Raw genomic sequence first — 16596 nt, 5'->3', positions numbered from 1 at the left:
ATGTCTCCTTCACTTAATGTAATGCATAAATTGTACTTTTGCTGAGATGTACGTTGCTTTGGACAAAAGCGTCTGCTAAACGAATAAATGTAAATGTAAATGTAAATAATAATGTACAGGTTTTTGGTCTGCCAAAATTAATTTTCTTTAGAGTTTGATAGACGTGTTATGTTAATGTGTAGAATGAATTTGAATGGAAGTTCACAAAGGATCGCCATCGTCCAAAGCAGAGCGAAACATCACTTGCTCAGACTTTATCAGTGCTTCACAAAACCCAGGATTGTTTTGAATAAACTGCAAAAAAGACATCTTAAAATGTTGACCTCCATGCCTTTAAACTTTTAGTAACAATCATCATGATGCTCAAAGCAATTAACTTTAAAAATACGCTGATTTGGCATTTTATTTTAACTTGTAATCAGTTCAATACATTTAAACCCTTAATATTTCCGTGACACTTTCCTCCAAAACGATGTACAATGTTGAACTACTTAGAATGACTTAACAGTTTATACAGCTGGGTAACTTTGTGTATAAATGTATATGAAAAACAGATCAGGCCCATGAAAGGGGCAGGGCGTGGTATAGTGCCTAAAGCGCTGTTCATAGCACTTTAAGTCTCAGGTTTGAATCCAACCTACTCCTGCAGTACTCTTAACCACGGCTGCTGCACTGAATTGATGCAGTAAAACTTAAGCAGCTGTGCAAACGATGTGTTGATTTGGAGAAAATTGCCAGCTAAATGACAATGATAACAATATGTGTTTGTTATCCTGTAGCCTTGTCAGCATGTTTGTATTTTCTGTGCAAACCTAACTTGCTTTCCTTCCACAAAGACACCACACACACATTATCTGAACCGCTTGTCCCATATGGGGTCCCAGGAGCCTAACCCAGCAACACACAGGGCATAAGGCTGGTGGGAGAGGGGACACACCCAGGACAGGACGCCAGTCCATTGCAAGGCACCCCAAGCAGGACTTGAACCCCAGACCCACCAACGAGCAGAACTAGGTCCAACCCACTGCGCCACCCCACAAAGACACCAGTCTATTATTCTTATTCTTATTCTTATTCTTATTATATGCCTATTGGCATCCGAACAGCATAGCTTTTACAACTGGTGGTCTATATCTGCCTTCTGCCCCATCTTATTTAGAGTGTTAGATGTATATTTTGGAGAGCTTGCACCGATAATTTATGAAATTATTATAAGTGATATATAATTATACTGAAGTTTAAGCTTTTGAAGTTAGATTGTTGCGTAAAGGTAAGAACATTCAGCATTTTCATTAACCACATTTATGTTCCTGGTTTCTCCGTGTCGAGCCTTTATAACTATGAAAAAATATTTTGAATGCATAATAGCTCAAAAAGCTTTATTGTAAACGGCAAACATTTACCGACATTTTCATAGATGCATTATCAATATACAAAATATTAAACTTAAATAGAGAGACATTTAAATTAATTGTTTGTTGCCTTTAATTTCTTTTTTTTTAAGCGAAAATTAAACTAGTTTAGGAAGACTGAAGCAGCACTTGGTCGCGGAGGAGCGATTTCCATGTGTTACATATGTGGCTGCGGCATTCGGCCGCTTTTTGATTCTCTTTCTCGTTTCTAGGGTGAGCTTGTGCGATCTGACTTTCCCACCGAGAGCTCTGCAGGGAACTGAGACAACAAAACTCAGGCTTCCTGTGTTCACAACAACATTTGTTTTTGCTTCAGTGTATGTGTGGGTATCTATGAGTCAGTGTTTACTATCCATATGAACATACATGCTGTACATGCATACATACATACATACATACATATGTACATACATACATTGGACTATATTAGCAGTGACTCTCAGACAGGAAATGTGTAAGTTAACAAGCATTTCATTCTGTTCTCTTCTGCTTTAGTTATTTTTGCATCAAACCCTTCTGACAGGTTATATCAGAGCACGAGAATGAGTTTCCTTTGGTGAATTCACTTTTTTTTTGTTTTAGAGGCAAAAACCCCATGAAAGACAGCATATAATAGGAAAGTATCTTTATTCTGCGTATTCTGGAGTTCATGTTTGCCGGTGAACACATCCAGTGGTGAAAAGCAAATACAAGTTTGAGTTTTTTTTTTAATGCCAAGTAAATATTTGCTCTTAAGGGATATCTCCTTTATTCATAAGGCATGTCCAGATGAATTTATTTATCATTTCAACTGTTACAAAAGTGCATTATTTGCATTTTTGATAAGGTTAAAAAAAAAGTTCAGCTTTCTTAAAATGAACAAAGCAATCTCTACATGCGGACCACCATGGCAGCTGCTGCAGAACAGCGGGTTGCAACCTGTACGGGTTAGGGTTCAGACGACGAGCTCCACAGGGACCCTGCAAGGGAATTTGTTTTCTTTGTCCTAAAAATTAGGCTTCACTGAGAAAACTTAAGATACTGCCTTTTTATGGTAGTGGAAAACAGGGAGGAATTATCAATAGGAATCTCATATGGAGATCGTACTGCTTTGCTGAGTAGCAAAATGATAAAAAGAACGCTTATTGACAGACAACAATCTTTTCTTAAGATTTTCTCTGGAGCAACGAATAGAAGTGTTCGATGTGCATGCTGTCCAGGGCATCATTTTACTGCAGTCCACACAAGCGAGGATTTACAACACAAATTATCCTTATTCTTAAGATGTCAAAGGTTTGAGCAAATTTGTAGTTCTTTTCCTTAAGAGTTACACTGATTTTTTTCCATCCATACTGATGGGTGATGAGTCATACCCTGGTAAAACCCATTCCTTAAGACAAGAAAGTAAATCTGACATGTTGTTATACACAGCAATAGGTATATAATTTTGTCTGCAGTTAATTATATAACTTTTTGGTTGTTACAGCTCATTCAGTTATGAGTTTGAGGATTAGACAAACATCTGCGAGTGGTAGAAACAGGCAGCTCCTGTATACAAAACAAGGATAATGATTCACTTTCATGAACCAGAGCTTGTTTATTGCATTTGGGTGCAATTTATTGATCACGATAATCAAAGTCTACGTGTCGTCGTCTCCTTTCTCCAGAGTCTTTGTGCTCCGAGGAATTACTTGGTGTTATTCAAAGAAATTGTAGGGGACAGCACTGCAGAGAATAACAAACCGAAACATTCTCTTGAGACCAAGTTTTCACTTTGCCATGATGTAAGAGAGTGAAAATAGTTGCTCTCCTGAATTTCAGCCCCCCCCTTAACTCCAACATGTACAGAGCGAGAAATAGCCTTCCACATTTCTAAGCGTTTCAGGACGAGACCGCAAGTTAGAAGCAACCAATTCCTGTGTGAATTCTTTCCCTTAACCATCTATGTTTCAGCAGAGTACTGCACCCCCACCCCCCACCAGTCCCATGGGACTCATTGCTATAGGACATCTGTGGTGAGGAAGCAATGTCTCCTTCCTGCCCAGATGCTCAGTACAGAAGGTGCAGCCAACAGCTGTATTTTGAAAGATCAACAGTTCTGTCTTTTCCCATCTGATGACATTTAGAAAAGTGAAGGTGAGTATATATGTATATTCCTGCCATGACTAAAAGCAGGAAGGAACTGCAGTATTTAATAACACATAATTGTGTGTCTACATACCTACACCAGGAAAACCATTCTGTGTGTGGAGACAATTTAAAAAATGAAATAAAATATATCTGGTAAACAGATATAAATTTATGGATGGATAAACAATATTTCTAAAAAATAGCATATTGCATACTGGGAGGGGCGCGGTAGTGCGGCGGGTTTGCCCTGTGTCTGTTCTCTGGTGGGTCTGGGGTTCAAGTCCTGCTTGGGGTACCTTGCGACAGACTGACATCCCATCCTGGGTGTGTCCCTTCCCCTCCAGACCTGCGCTCTGTGTTGCTGGGTTGGGTGCCGGTTCACCGTGACCCCAGCTGGGACAAGCAATTGTAGACAGTGTATTGCATGTTTTGTTTTTGCTGACATGGTAAGAGTAAAAACGGCCCAGAAAGGAAGCAATCGTTGTAACTCTTCTGTTTTCACACCTTATTATAAAAAGAATTTTTAAATGCAAATTTTAATCTATCTTAAGAAGGAGCAGGTGCAATTAGTTTACATAGCCTATATAGACACATTAAGCTATGTACAGACCTAACACACAGGTTCTCAAAAATCTTGCACTTGTTTTCCATTTCCATGCCTATATTATGTTCTATATTACTGTTCAACAACAAAAGAAGTGCATAATGACATCTTGTGTTCTGCGTTATGAATAAGACACAATACATATATACAGTAAGTCCTAATGTATTAACTGTCTTATATGTAATAGCATTATTTGTTTAATTTTAACCTGTACCAAGGAATTCCATAATAGGCATAAGGACAGGGCCATATCGCGTCATTGTTTTGATTCTGTTCTTTCACTTTATCACTTGCTTGCCGGCACCAAGTGGCTATGGGTTATTGATAGGGCAGCCAGGCCAGATACCATGACCAGTGTTATGTAACTGGTCTCTTTAGTGCTTGTTGCTGCATCTCTTGCAGGAACCCTGGTAAAAGCCAGCTGGAGACAGAGCCCAGACCCAAACCGCAGGCAAAAATCAGAGTTCAGGATCCAAAATCAAAACTCAAAGTTACAAGGGAAGAACACATTATGTAAGATTGGGTAGAATGCAAAGCATCATAAAAAACTTCTGTATGTGAAAATTGTTGCTTTTTAAACAGAGGCACCAGAAGTGATTGTGTTTGGGGTGAATAACACCACTTTGTTTTAGTTACTGATGCATTTAGTCAGTACATTCCCCTATAGAAGATTACCCTGGTCACGCAGCAGAGTAAAGTTTATTGTGTAAATTCAAGGTGAATACCTTGACCAAGGGGGCGTGTTGGCGCAGTGGGTTGGACCAGGTCCTGCTCTGCGGTGGGTCTGGGGTTCGAGTCCCACTTGGGGTGCCTTGTGATGGACTGGTGTCCCGTCCTGGGTGTGTCCCCTCCCCTTCTGGCCTTACACCCTGTGTTACCGGGTAGGCTCCGGTTCCCTGTGACCCTGTATGGGACAAGCGGTTCAGAAAGTGTGTGTGTACCTTGACCAAGGGCACTACAGCCAGAGTTATGATTTAAACCTCTGTCATCTGAGTGCACAGCAGCATCTCCTGATACCCTTTGGTCATGAAGCTTTAGACTTCATGAGATTTCCACTTCAAATGATGGAATTATACCAATGAAATTGTTCACTTTAAAGTATGCGGCCCGTGCTCTGTCAGGTTTTCTAGATACAGAAAGTGTGTGTAAAGTAATAACAGGAAATAATTTGTCCAGTGTACAGTCGGGGCAGTCCAGAGTCTATCCCGGAAGCACAGGGCACACCCTGGGCAGGACACCAGCACACTTTAGGAAAATTACACACACTTCAGGCAATCTAGCGTCACTGTGGGTGGAAAATCATAAACACAGCAAGAACGTGCAAACCCCGCACAGACGGAGCCCGACTCAAACCCACGCATGAATAAACAGGCCAGCGAGTGCAAGGCACCAGTGCTACCTGCTGTGCCATCTGCTCGCAGGGAGCAAAGTAGCAAAGGCAGCCTGTAGTGTGACAGTTAGAACCACTGCCTTTAGACCCTGAGGGCACAGGTTTGAATACTGCATTTACCTGTAGTAGCCCTGAACAACATACTTGTCCCGAATTCCTTCTGTAAAAGTTCACCAGCTGTATAAAACTGGGTGAGTACTGCATGTTTCACAGTGCTTTGGAGGAAAGTGTCAGCTCGGTGGATAAATATTAACCTGTGTGATAACGTAAAAGTAAAACGATCCACCCCCAACGTTGAAGCTTGCAGAAAGTGAGTGCGTGTGCTGCCCCCTTTCGGTCATCACCAGAACAGCAGCGCTTACACCGGAGACGCGGGGAGCCGCAGCAGGTCGAGGTCCGCAGTTTGGGAAACGGGGGGCTGATATCAGTTCCAGAACATCAGCGGGGTTAGACAGCTCTGTATTGAGCACAGCCTCCTCACTGCGTACGGAATATTAACCGTGGAAGAGCTACCAACATGTAGAATGAAAGTGCATTTATGATTTCATGTACAGTAATATCTGAGTCGAGTGTTCAAATTAGTAGATGTTCCTAAATTTACTGCTTTTTTAAGCTGCTGGATGTAACGGCAAAGGAAGGACTGTTTCGCTGATGTTTTTGAAAAGAATCAGAAGAAGGAAAAAAGTTTTTTTCTATATCAAAAAAAGTAAGAATTTTCTGGTTGGGACAGCGTTTTAAATACTTTTTTTTTCTTTTTTCAATTATTTATTTATTTATTTATTTTTTTTTATTAATTCTTTAGTTTTTTTGGAGCTGTAAAATGCCCGCGGTTGCGGCCCCGAACGCGACTTCACTGACGCTCCTCGACAACTTGAGCCGCGGCCCCGCGCCGCCGTCGTGCGCGCGCCTCTCCGCGGAGCCGCAGGGGGCCGCCGCCGCAGCGCTGCTGCTCGGCGCGTTCATCCTGTTCGCGGCGGGGGGCAACGCCCTGGTCATCCTGTCCGTGCTGTGCAACAGGCGCCTGCGCACCGTCACCAACGTGTTCATCGTGAACCTGGCCGTGGCCGACCTGCTGCTGAGCGTGGTCGTGCTGCCCTTCTCCGCCTCCCTCGAGGTGCTGGGCTGCTGGAGCTTCGGCCGCCTCTTCTGCGACATCTGGGCAGCCGTGGACGTGCTCTGCTGCACGGCCTCCATCCTGAGCCTCTGCGTGATCTCCGTAGACAGGTACATCGGGGTGAAGCACTCCCTGAAGTACCCCAGCATCATGACCGAGAAGAGGGCCGCTGTCATCTTGGTGGGCGTGTGGACGTCCTCGGCGGTGGTGTCGGTGGGACCGCTCCTGGGCTGGAAAGAACCGCCGCCTGCCGATGACAGCATCTGCAGCATCACCGAAGACCCGGGCTACGCGCTCTTCTCCTCCCTGTTCTCCTTTTACCTCCCGCTCGCGGTCATCGTTGTCATGTATTGTAGGATCTATGTTGTAGCCAGAAGGACCACCAAGGGCCTCCAGGCAGGTGTGAAGAAGGAGGGCGGCAAATCCATGGAGGTCCTGTTGCGGATCCACCGCAGGAGCGTCCTGAGAGAAGCGGAGCTCGAGAGCCAAGGCAAAGCTCATCCTTTGCGGAGCTCCATCTCTGTGCGCCTCATGAAGTTCTCCAGAGAAAAGAAGGCTGCAAAGACCTTGGCCATTGTAGTTGGGGTCTTCATACTCTGTTGGCTGCCCTTCTTTTTCGTTTTTCCTCTCGGCAAGTTATTTCACATATTTAAAATGATCTATCTATCTATCTATCTATCTATCTATCTATCTATCTATCTTATCAATTGTCATGCCAATATAGCAACTTTATGCCACATTAAAAACAAGACAGGACACCACGTAGCTTTCCGTTGACACTGAACAAACGCTGTTTTGCAGAATGATTTTTTTTCCTGTACAGAAGCCGTACATCAGCGTTATAGGTCCGATATTGATGGGGCTGAAATTCAGGAGAGCAACTATTTTCACTCTCTTACATCACGACAAAGTGAAAACTTAGTCTCAAGAGAGTGTTTCGGTTTGTTATTCTCTGCAGTGCTGTCCCCTACAATTTCTTTGAATAACGACAAATAATTCCTCGGAGCACAAAGACTCCGGAGAATGGAGACGACGACACGTAGGCTTTGATTATCGTGACCAATAAATTGAGCCCGGGTGAGATGCTAGAAGGTGTCTTTTCTGTTGGAATATTAAGAAGGTTCCTCGATGGTGTAATAATTCCACAGAGTGTGTTTATGGAGGATAATGGGGGTGCGGTGGCGCAGTGGGTTGGACCACAGTCCTGCTGTCTGGTGGGTCTGGGGTTCAAGTCCCGCTTGGGGTGCCTTGCGATGGACTGGTGTCCTGTCCTGGGTGTGTTCCCTCCCCCTCTGGCCTTACGCCCCTGTGTTCCTGGGTAGGCTCCGGTTCCCCGTGACCCCTGTATGGGACAAGTGGTTCTGAAGGTGTGTGTGTGTGTGTGTGTGTGTGTGTGTGTGTGTGTGTGTGTGTAGGATGTTTCCTCCTAAGCAAAGCAATCACACAAAGACAGAGGAGGATTCAATTGCTTGATTGTGCGGACATGGTGTGCAGATATCGCCGTTGGGATGTTGACCAAACATGCTTGGGATTAAGTTCTAGACTCAGGCTAAGTACAGTTTATGCACAAAAACGGAAAACTCTATGAAACGGCCTATGCAGAGTATTCACGCAAAGAAAATGCAAGTAAAAAAGGTCAAACTGGGAATGTTCCTGTCTTTGAAAATGTAAAACTGGACTGCGCGTGAAACGAGGAGTCAGCGCGTTGTTACCTAATAATGCATCTTTTGTTTAATTAGAGATGAAATAACCAAACCTTTACTAGAAATTATTGCGTCAGACTCTGATTCAGTTCTGCTGGCGCGGTCTCCGTGCCTGATTTGGTGCAGTCGGAATGTGTGTGCTCCTCATGAAGGGTGGCTCTGGTGTGTTCGTGAAATCGCCGATGATGGGATATGCAAGGCACCCTGGATGGCACATCAGCCCCCCCGCAGAGCATTCGCTCAAACTAATCCACACGCTACAGACAGCCTCAGGTTACATGCAGTACTTGCCCTGCTACTTGGAACAGCTGCCTTCGAGTTACACTTAAGACCAGATTGTTCAGAATGAGACTATCGACTGTCCTCCTGAGCTGAACTTTCTGGCAGCTTCCCAGAAGAGCACATGGAAAGACTCGCACGCAGCATCTATTCGAACCCCTCACGTCTATGTATTCACCTGCTTATTTATTCTTTATTTTCTTCTTGTTTTCTTACGTCTGATTTATTCTTGCTCTTTTCTCTAACATCCTTGATATAGTGGGTATTTTATGTTCGTATTTTAATGAATTTACCGATTACTGTTTTGTAACACCACTGGTATGAGTATTTGAACAGTTTCAACACGTGATAAAACATAACACAACGGAACAGATTTTTTCAGAGTTCTCAGTTATGTCGATTTTTGCGTTGATCATGATTAGTTAAAGTTTATCGATTACAAAAATACCACTCGTTCTTCTAGATGTCAGTTTTAGTTTGGTGCTTTACAGCCACTGGAAGATTCTTGAAGGCACCAGAATATTCTAGAAAGTACCGAAACATTGTAAAACGCATAAGATCCTAAAAGGTACTGGCATATTCAGGACTTGGAACCCGTTTCCAAAATTTGCCAAAATTAACTAATTTCAAGAATGTGGAATATAAAACTGACATGTAGTACAAACTAATGAAAAACTGTGATTAATCCAACAAAACTGAACACACAAACAAACACTGAACCGCTTATCCTATTCGGGGTCGTGGGGAGCCGGAGCCTAACCCGGCAACAGAGGGCGCAAAGCTGGAGGAAACACACCCAGGATGGGACGCCAGTCCGTCGTAAGGCACCCCAAGCAGGACTCGAACCCCAGACTTACCGGAGAGCAGAACCTCATCTAACCCACTGCGCCACCACACCCCACTCCAGAACTAAATAGAAAATGCAAAACAAAACTGACATAATAAAATGTCTCTTACATTGTGTAATGAAAGGTGTGAAATGCCTTTAATACGATTTCTTGTTTGTGCTACAGGTTCCCTCTTTCCGACCTTAAAGCCTTCAGCGAGGGTCTTCAAAGTGATCTTCTGGCTTGGCTACTTCAACAGCTGTGTGAATCCCATTATCTACCCCTGCTCCAGCAAAGAGTTCAAGCATGCCTTCATCCAGCTCCTGAGGTGCCAGTGTCACCAGAGGAGGAGCAGCTGGAGGAAGTTCAATGAACAGCGGTGGGCCGTGCCTGTGGGTCGACCGAGGACTCGGTTTTCCATACCGGAGCCACTATCACCAAGCTCCTCTTTCCTCCAGAAGACGTGGGGCCGTACCCTAAGCTTTCGTGGTTGGAGCTTACTCGCACCCCTCCAAAGATCATCTGTCAGACTGAGGGAGAAGATAAGCAGTCTGTCCCACAGGATCAAGAACGGGCATGCTAAAAACTCAGCCCAGATCCTGAGCAAAGTGAGTTTAGATTCCATTTCGGCGGGTGTCTTCAGTGATCTTGAGTGCAGGAACTTTGAGGCACATGATGTGACCGAGTACTGCATCCTCGAGGAAACGGACCTTTAGAATGAAGACATCGGGGTTGAACAAAAGCTACGTGATCCTTCATTTTCATTTCACTGCCTATACCTCCAGGATAGGCTCTGGACCACCGGGGCCCTACACTGGGCCAGTGGTTATTGATGGATGGATGGGTGTTTGAACAAAAAGGGTCATTGTGATACTGAAGCAATCCAGGGAAGCACTGAACACAAGGCTGGACGAAGTCATAGCATTAATTTAAACAAGAAAAACTGCAACTCGTTCCAAAGCCATTCTAAGTTCACCCAAAAATTACTGTAAATGCCTAATAGCATAAGGAAACAATGAAGAAGAATGAATATCATAAAATAATAAAATATAAAGATTTAACAGACATGTCTCCAACACGTAACTTTTCTAATGTGTCACCATCAAGCACATTCTGAGCTCTTCAGGTTGTGTTTTCAATACAAAGATCATGTTCACTGTACATTTTGATTAACCTAAAGAGATACGGACTTATATCTTGTTGTTTTTTACCACAGTGAATTCTCTTTGGGCTTCAAACTTTACCTCCAGACTTTGAACAACTCTCTTATGTTTCACCTGGTTTTCCAGTTTTCCCCATGTGTTTTTTGATGCCACTTTTTATTAAATCTGTCACTAGTACATGTTTTTCAGCCTTTTCATGAATATGTAAATTACACACAAGAGGATAATTGGTCTAACAATAATGTCAAATCTGTAAACTTCCTTTGTACGAAGTGTCACGTCTTTTAAAATGGAAAGATTTACTGGAAATGTCAATTTTTCATTGTTGGCATTTAATGGGATGTGAAAATTATTATTTTCCTTTCCTTATCTTATAAATGGGAAGATGTGAGATGTGAGTTTATGTCATGATTTGGCCTGGAAACTAAAGGTAAAAGTATCACTTTCCTGGTTTAAATTTTGGCATACTCTTTATATATTTTTTAAAAAATCAGTTAAAAGTTCAGAAAAAAACCCCAAGACAACCAAACCACCTCATCTGTATTTATGAATATAATATGGTGTATATAATATAGTATCATAGCTGATTTTCTTTTAAAACTGAAAATTGAGATAAAAGTGTTTCCTGAAAATCTATTAATTGAAATTACTGAGAAAATAATTGTACCTTATTTTGAATATAAGAGAATTGCTTAATTTAAATGTTGACTTTATTACACACAGTTTTTTTGTTGTTTTTTCCCATGAAGATTTTTTCTTTCTTTTTTCCAGTTGCATACATGAGCATCTATTTAAATAGGTGAAACACTGTAAATTGATTTGGGCAAAAGTGTCCGCTAAGCAACAGACTGATCACAATAATTGGTTTATAATCCTAGAACAAAATTTCACCATTTACACTGAATATGCACTGTCTCCAGAAGACAACAAGATATTGTTGCCTTAATGTTTTTGCAAAACTACTTTGTTAGAAATGTCCACATCACTTTCCTCCTCCGAAGACCTCTAAATCACAAAATCTTACCTGACATTTCAGAGAAACTTAAACCAAACTGGACATGATACAGTACAAGGTTTTTGTTCATCAAAATAAGTGAGCTACATGTTTCTATTAGTATGCAATATCTCTTAGGGGATCATTGTGTTGGGATTCTCTCGGTAACTCAGACACGTTGATCATCAGTATAAAATCCACATAGCTGGGACGTTATTTTTGATTTGCTGTTCGTAATGCAATGAGACTAAAATAAAGCAGTTGTTAATGCAATGCAAAAAAAAATAACAGTTCATGCCTTAACATGCATACTCTTTTTTTAATGGCATTTTAAAGCTTAACAGAAGCTGTCAAAATATGACAAAATATGTAGAAACTACTGTTTCCGGACAAGGCATATAAAAAAAAAAAAAACAATAAAAAGTCAGCGAAACTACAGTGAAACATAAACCTGGCCTTTTACAGTATTAGGCAAATAATTAATGAGATTTAATTTATCCATGTGAAGAAATAAAAACAATTATTACTACTGGAATTAGATTTTTTTGTTCAGATCTCATTATGTTCATATTCTAACTGCAAAATAAACCAAATTATGAACCAACTTAAATTATGAACCAACATTTCACTTATGACAAATGCCATGGGTAGTCATTTAGAAACTTAGCTCAGTTTTGCTGTTTTCCATACTTAAAATGTGCTGTTGAGTGAAGTCGGAGAGTTACGTTTAATCATAATGAACGGCTGTGAAATTAGTCTGTTATTACAAGTTCCTGATGAACTTTCTGCACCAGTGATCTATGATGCCCACATTACTGTCCTTCTGTTTGAGACAAGCATTTTTATATATTTATCCAATGTATTGTTTTTCCTCCAAAGGGAGGATCCAAAAGGTCTGAATATAAAATGAGGATAATAGAATATTTATGTCAGCACTACGTAGAAAGTCTCTTCACAAGAAACATTTTAAAGTGAATAATAAGCGCAACCGAGCCATATATTCGTTTCAAGGGACATATATGAAAAGAAGATGTTGAACTCTTTCTCACAATAAAAAAAGCACACCTGTCATTTTTCACCATTTCACAAAAGCTTTAATTTTCCAATAATTTTCGCATAGTGTTTCTTATACTGTAACATTCCAGAGCGTTTAACGTTTTATATTTACACCAACTGCTATGAAGCCAGCCGATCACCCTCCCTCGCACGTGGCCTTACTTTCATTCATCAAGCATGGAATTAATTAAAGGTGTACAAAAATAATATTTCCACTGATACTTAAAAAAAAAAAAAAAAATCCTGTTTGTAAATTCCAGATCTGTAATGTAAAACAGCAAGTGTTGAGCAAGTGGCGGAGGAAGGAGAGTTGTGTCCAGTCTTATTTACTGAATGAACCTGCAGCGCTCTTCTCACAGGGCGACCTAATGAAACGGCGTCAAGGCGCCTGGCAGAAGCACACAGCAGCTGTAAAGAGGAACTTGCAGAATTTCTCACTCTGACACCTCCCCCCCCCGGATTGTTGCTCAGACAATTCGGCAGATTCGTTTCTCAGGTGAGGTATCGCTGTGCACCCCCGAGCAAAGCAGTGAAACATTCGTCAGTACAAACAAAAAAAAAATGCAAAGGTGATGAATCAGAAATTACGGTTTGGCGAGCAGAAACCAGAGCAGTATCCGCTCTGGATGAGGTTATCAACATTACACAGAAATGGATTTTTATGGTTCCTTTTTTTCATGTCAGCTCAATTGTTTTACATAATTAGTTTGGCCTGAAGTACAAATCCCTTTTAAATTATATCCTACAGGATGATTTTCTGACCATAATGAATTACTGCGGTGAAGCAGACGAAAGTACTCTAATTCACTCCCGGCCCTGATAAGAAGCTGTATTTTAGTGTAGAGAGCGGGTTATAATTAGCTGTTGGGATAAAATGTAAAGTCTGTACATGTGGAATCTAAGTGTACATATTTTTGTCCAGAGCTGATAATAACTAATGGAGTCTATTTACTGTTTGCCCTATTATACCAGTTCTTCATCTACCCCAGTACACACACACACACACACACACACACACACACACACACACACACACACACACACAGTCTGAAAGCGCTTGTTCCAAGCGGGGTCGGGGCAAACCGGAGCCCAACCTAGCAACACAGGGCACAATGCCAGAGGGGGAGGGGACACACCCAGGGCAGGACGCCAGTCCATCACAATGCACCCCAAGTGGAACTCGAACCCCGGACCCACCAGAGAGTGGAACCCAACCAAACCCACTGCACCACCACACCCCCCTCTAACCCACCCTATACCTTATAATTAATCATCCTAATGTATACAGTTCCCTTTAGTTATTTACCTTTTCTTCATGTTGCTGTTCTGTGTGATTCTGCATGACACTGTAGAAAGTTCTAGAAATTAGGTTGCTTACAGTTTTCTGCTAGTGGAGGTGTGGGAATAGAAAACAATCTTGAGAAGAATTGATTAGGGCGGTTTTGGGAATAAGACTGACAGGAGTGTGCGTCAGCATTGCCAGAAGCAGAGATGTGTTCGTTTTAAAGTTGTCTGTGTGTAGTGGAGAACTGGGAAACTGCCTGATAGGTATATAGATAGACTGGAGTCTGGAGAAGAACTTCATCCACATAAGATATCAACTGGTGAATGTTTTTAATGGACCAATTTAGAGTAAGTACCTTTCTCGGCACTATCACACCCAGAGGTGAGATTCAAACCTGCAGCCTTTGAGTGTAAAGGCAGCAGATGTAACCACTACACTATCAGCTGCCCCAACAGGGTAAATACAAAGCAGAAGAGTTCAATCAGTTTTTTTCTCTGGATATTGAAACTTGTCTGCCATGTCATTAACATTTTATGATTTTAATTTTTTTGTAATTCAGTTCTAAATGAATTGACCCCACACACCCCTCGCGCAGACCCTTCGCCCTCCTGCTGTCTGGTAAAAGGTACCGTAGCATTCGGGCCTCACGGCCAGACTGTGTAATACTGTCTTCCCCCAAGCCATCAGACTCCTTAATACCCAGCAATTGGACTGACACAAACCCACACACGCACCTGTACTCAACTGAACACCATTCCACTCCCTTTGCAATTTTTTTTTGCAGCATTTATTATTATACTGTAATCTACTGTTTTTATTGTATATGTTACACACACACACACACACACACACTTCCTGAACCGTTTGTCCCATATGGGGTCGCGGGGAACCAGAGGCTACTCGGCAACTCAGAGAGTAAGGCCGGAGGGGGAGGGGACACACCCAGGACGGGACACCAGTCCGCTGCAAGGCACCCAAGCGGGACTCAAACCCCGCACCCACCAGAGAGGAGGACCCGGTCCAACCCACTGCGCCACTGCACCACCATGCCCCCTTGTATATGTTAGAATATATTGTAATATATCATTGTAATATAATAAATTGTATTTTTTTTTATGCAGCACCATGGTCCCGGAGGAACTTTGTTTCCTTTCACTCTGTACCGTACCAACTCTATATGGTATAAATCACTATAAAGCCACTTTGACTTCACTAATGCTGTTCAGGTCTCGCAACGTCTCTGCCTTCTGTGTACCACCAGGGGGCGACAAATACCTCGGTTTTTTTATTTAAAACTGACAGTATTCCCTCCATTTATTTTAATGCAGTCGCACACATATAATTCACTGGTGTTTTGTTTATGTGTAGCAAGTAAATATTAATTATGTTCTTGGCTCTTATGATACCCTGTGAAATTCAGAATATCGAAGACATTTCTTTTACGAAGCAGACAGCGTTTTTTAAAAACATATTGCATACCTGCTTAAAAGGAAAATTTTCAACAGCGTGCATGTGAGTTAGGACTAGGGTTGTGATCCTGGCGAGTGTGGTCAGAACATGAACCTTTTAAAACTGACAGAACTTGCCTCTCAGTTGGAAATGACCCCTCAGGTTAACAAAGATCGTATTGATTGACACAAATGTTACGCAATTCTGGAGAGTACCTAGAATATCCTAAATGCTTCTGAAATTGACTACAAAAGTCGACAAAAGTCAAAAGTCACACAGTTTGTACAGTAGATGATCATAATAGACATATGCGTAATTTTTCACTTTTTTTCTATTAATATAGTGTGTGATGCTAAAACTTAAAGCAGTGAGCCTGTGACCAAAATCATCACTGGCCTACGCTGAACCTCTTACACATATATCTTTCAGTCCTATACTTCACCAAAATGTGCAATTTCAGCAAAATGTGCATCCTTATAATAATATGTCCCATAATAAAACATGCTTATTATCTTTCTCTCTGATAACGGGTGCCTCTGGGGGTAATTTTAAGGAAACATATATGAGAAGTTTGAGCCTCTTCTTTATGTCTTTGGAAAGGTCCCAAAAAGTCATGAACATTTTCTCTCCTGGGTCTCCTGCCAGGACTCCTGAAACACCCCAGAATGACAGCTGGCTGTCTGAGCTCCCCACTTGCAAGTATTAAAACCTAAACATTGCTGATATTGTATGTTTATATTGCATGACAACTTCAGGGCCAACTGTTAACGTTAAGTGGTTAAGGCTGTTGACTTTCCCAACAAGGTAATTAGCCTGATATACTACAGTGACAATAGTTTGCTGTATAAATGATTCAATCACTCAAAACCTGCCTGTACACATTGCATGTCTCCCCAAAGTATCAGCTAAATAAGGATAATTAACAATCATTGTTGATTGCACTAACTGATTTTACGAATTGATTTTGATTTTTACAATTTTTACAAATTGATCATTGATTTTACAAATATTCATTCGTCCAGTTCAAGATATAAGAGAATGTGGCATAATATAGGAGGACATTCACAGGAGGGGATGTCTACTAGTGTGCGACCTCCATCGAAATATTGTACCAACACCTTCTACACACCGCGGTACATACCCTCACCGGGGTAAACTAAAAGAAAAAAGAACAATGTTCTGCCTAAGAATATCACCTTGTTTGTTTGTGC

General features: G+C 41.7%; 1 protein-coding gene across 1 annotated transcript in view; it reads left to right on the top strand.

Moving 5' to 3' along the window:
• The window catches only part of LOC108926014 (alpha-1D adrenergic receptor-like), a 35482-nt gene extending 25328 nt beyond the window's left edge, over positions 1-10154 (top strand). The window contains exons 2-3 of the mRNA XM_029250171.1: positions 6457-7260; positions 9625-10154. Of these exons, the coding sequence (XP_029106004.1) occupies positions 6457-7260; positions 9625-10154 (1334 nt within the window). The remainder of the gene's footprint in view (positions 1-6456; positions 7261-9624) is intronic.
• The last annotated feature ends 6442 nt before the right edge of the window (positions 10155-16596 follow it).

The sequence above is a fragment of the Scleropages formosus genome, chromosome 3 (assembly GCF_900964775.1).
Source record: "Scleropages formosus chromosome 3, fSclFor1.1, whole genome shotgun sequence".
Lineage (NCBI taxonomy): Eukaryota > Metazoa > Chordata > Actinopteri > Osteoglossiformes > Osteoglossidae > Scleropages > Scleropages formosus.
This window is presented reverse-complemented; position numbering and strand designations above follow the sequence as displayed.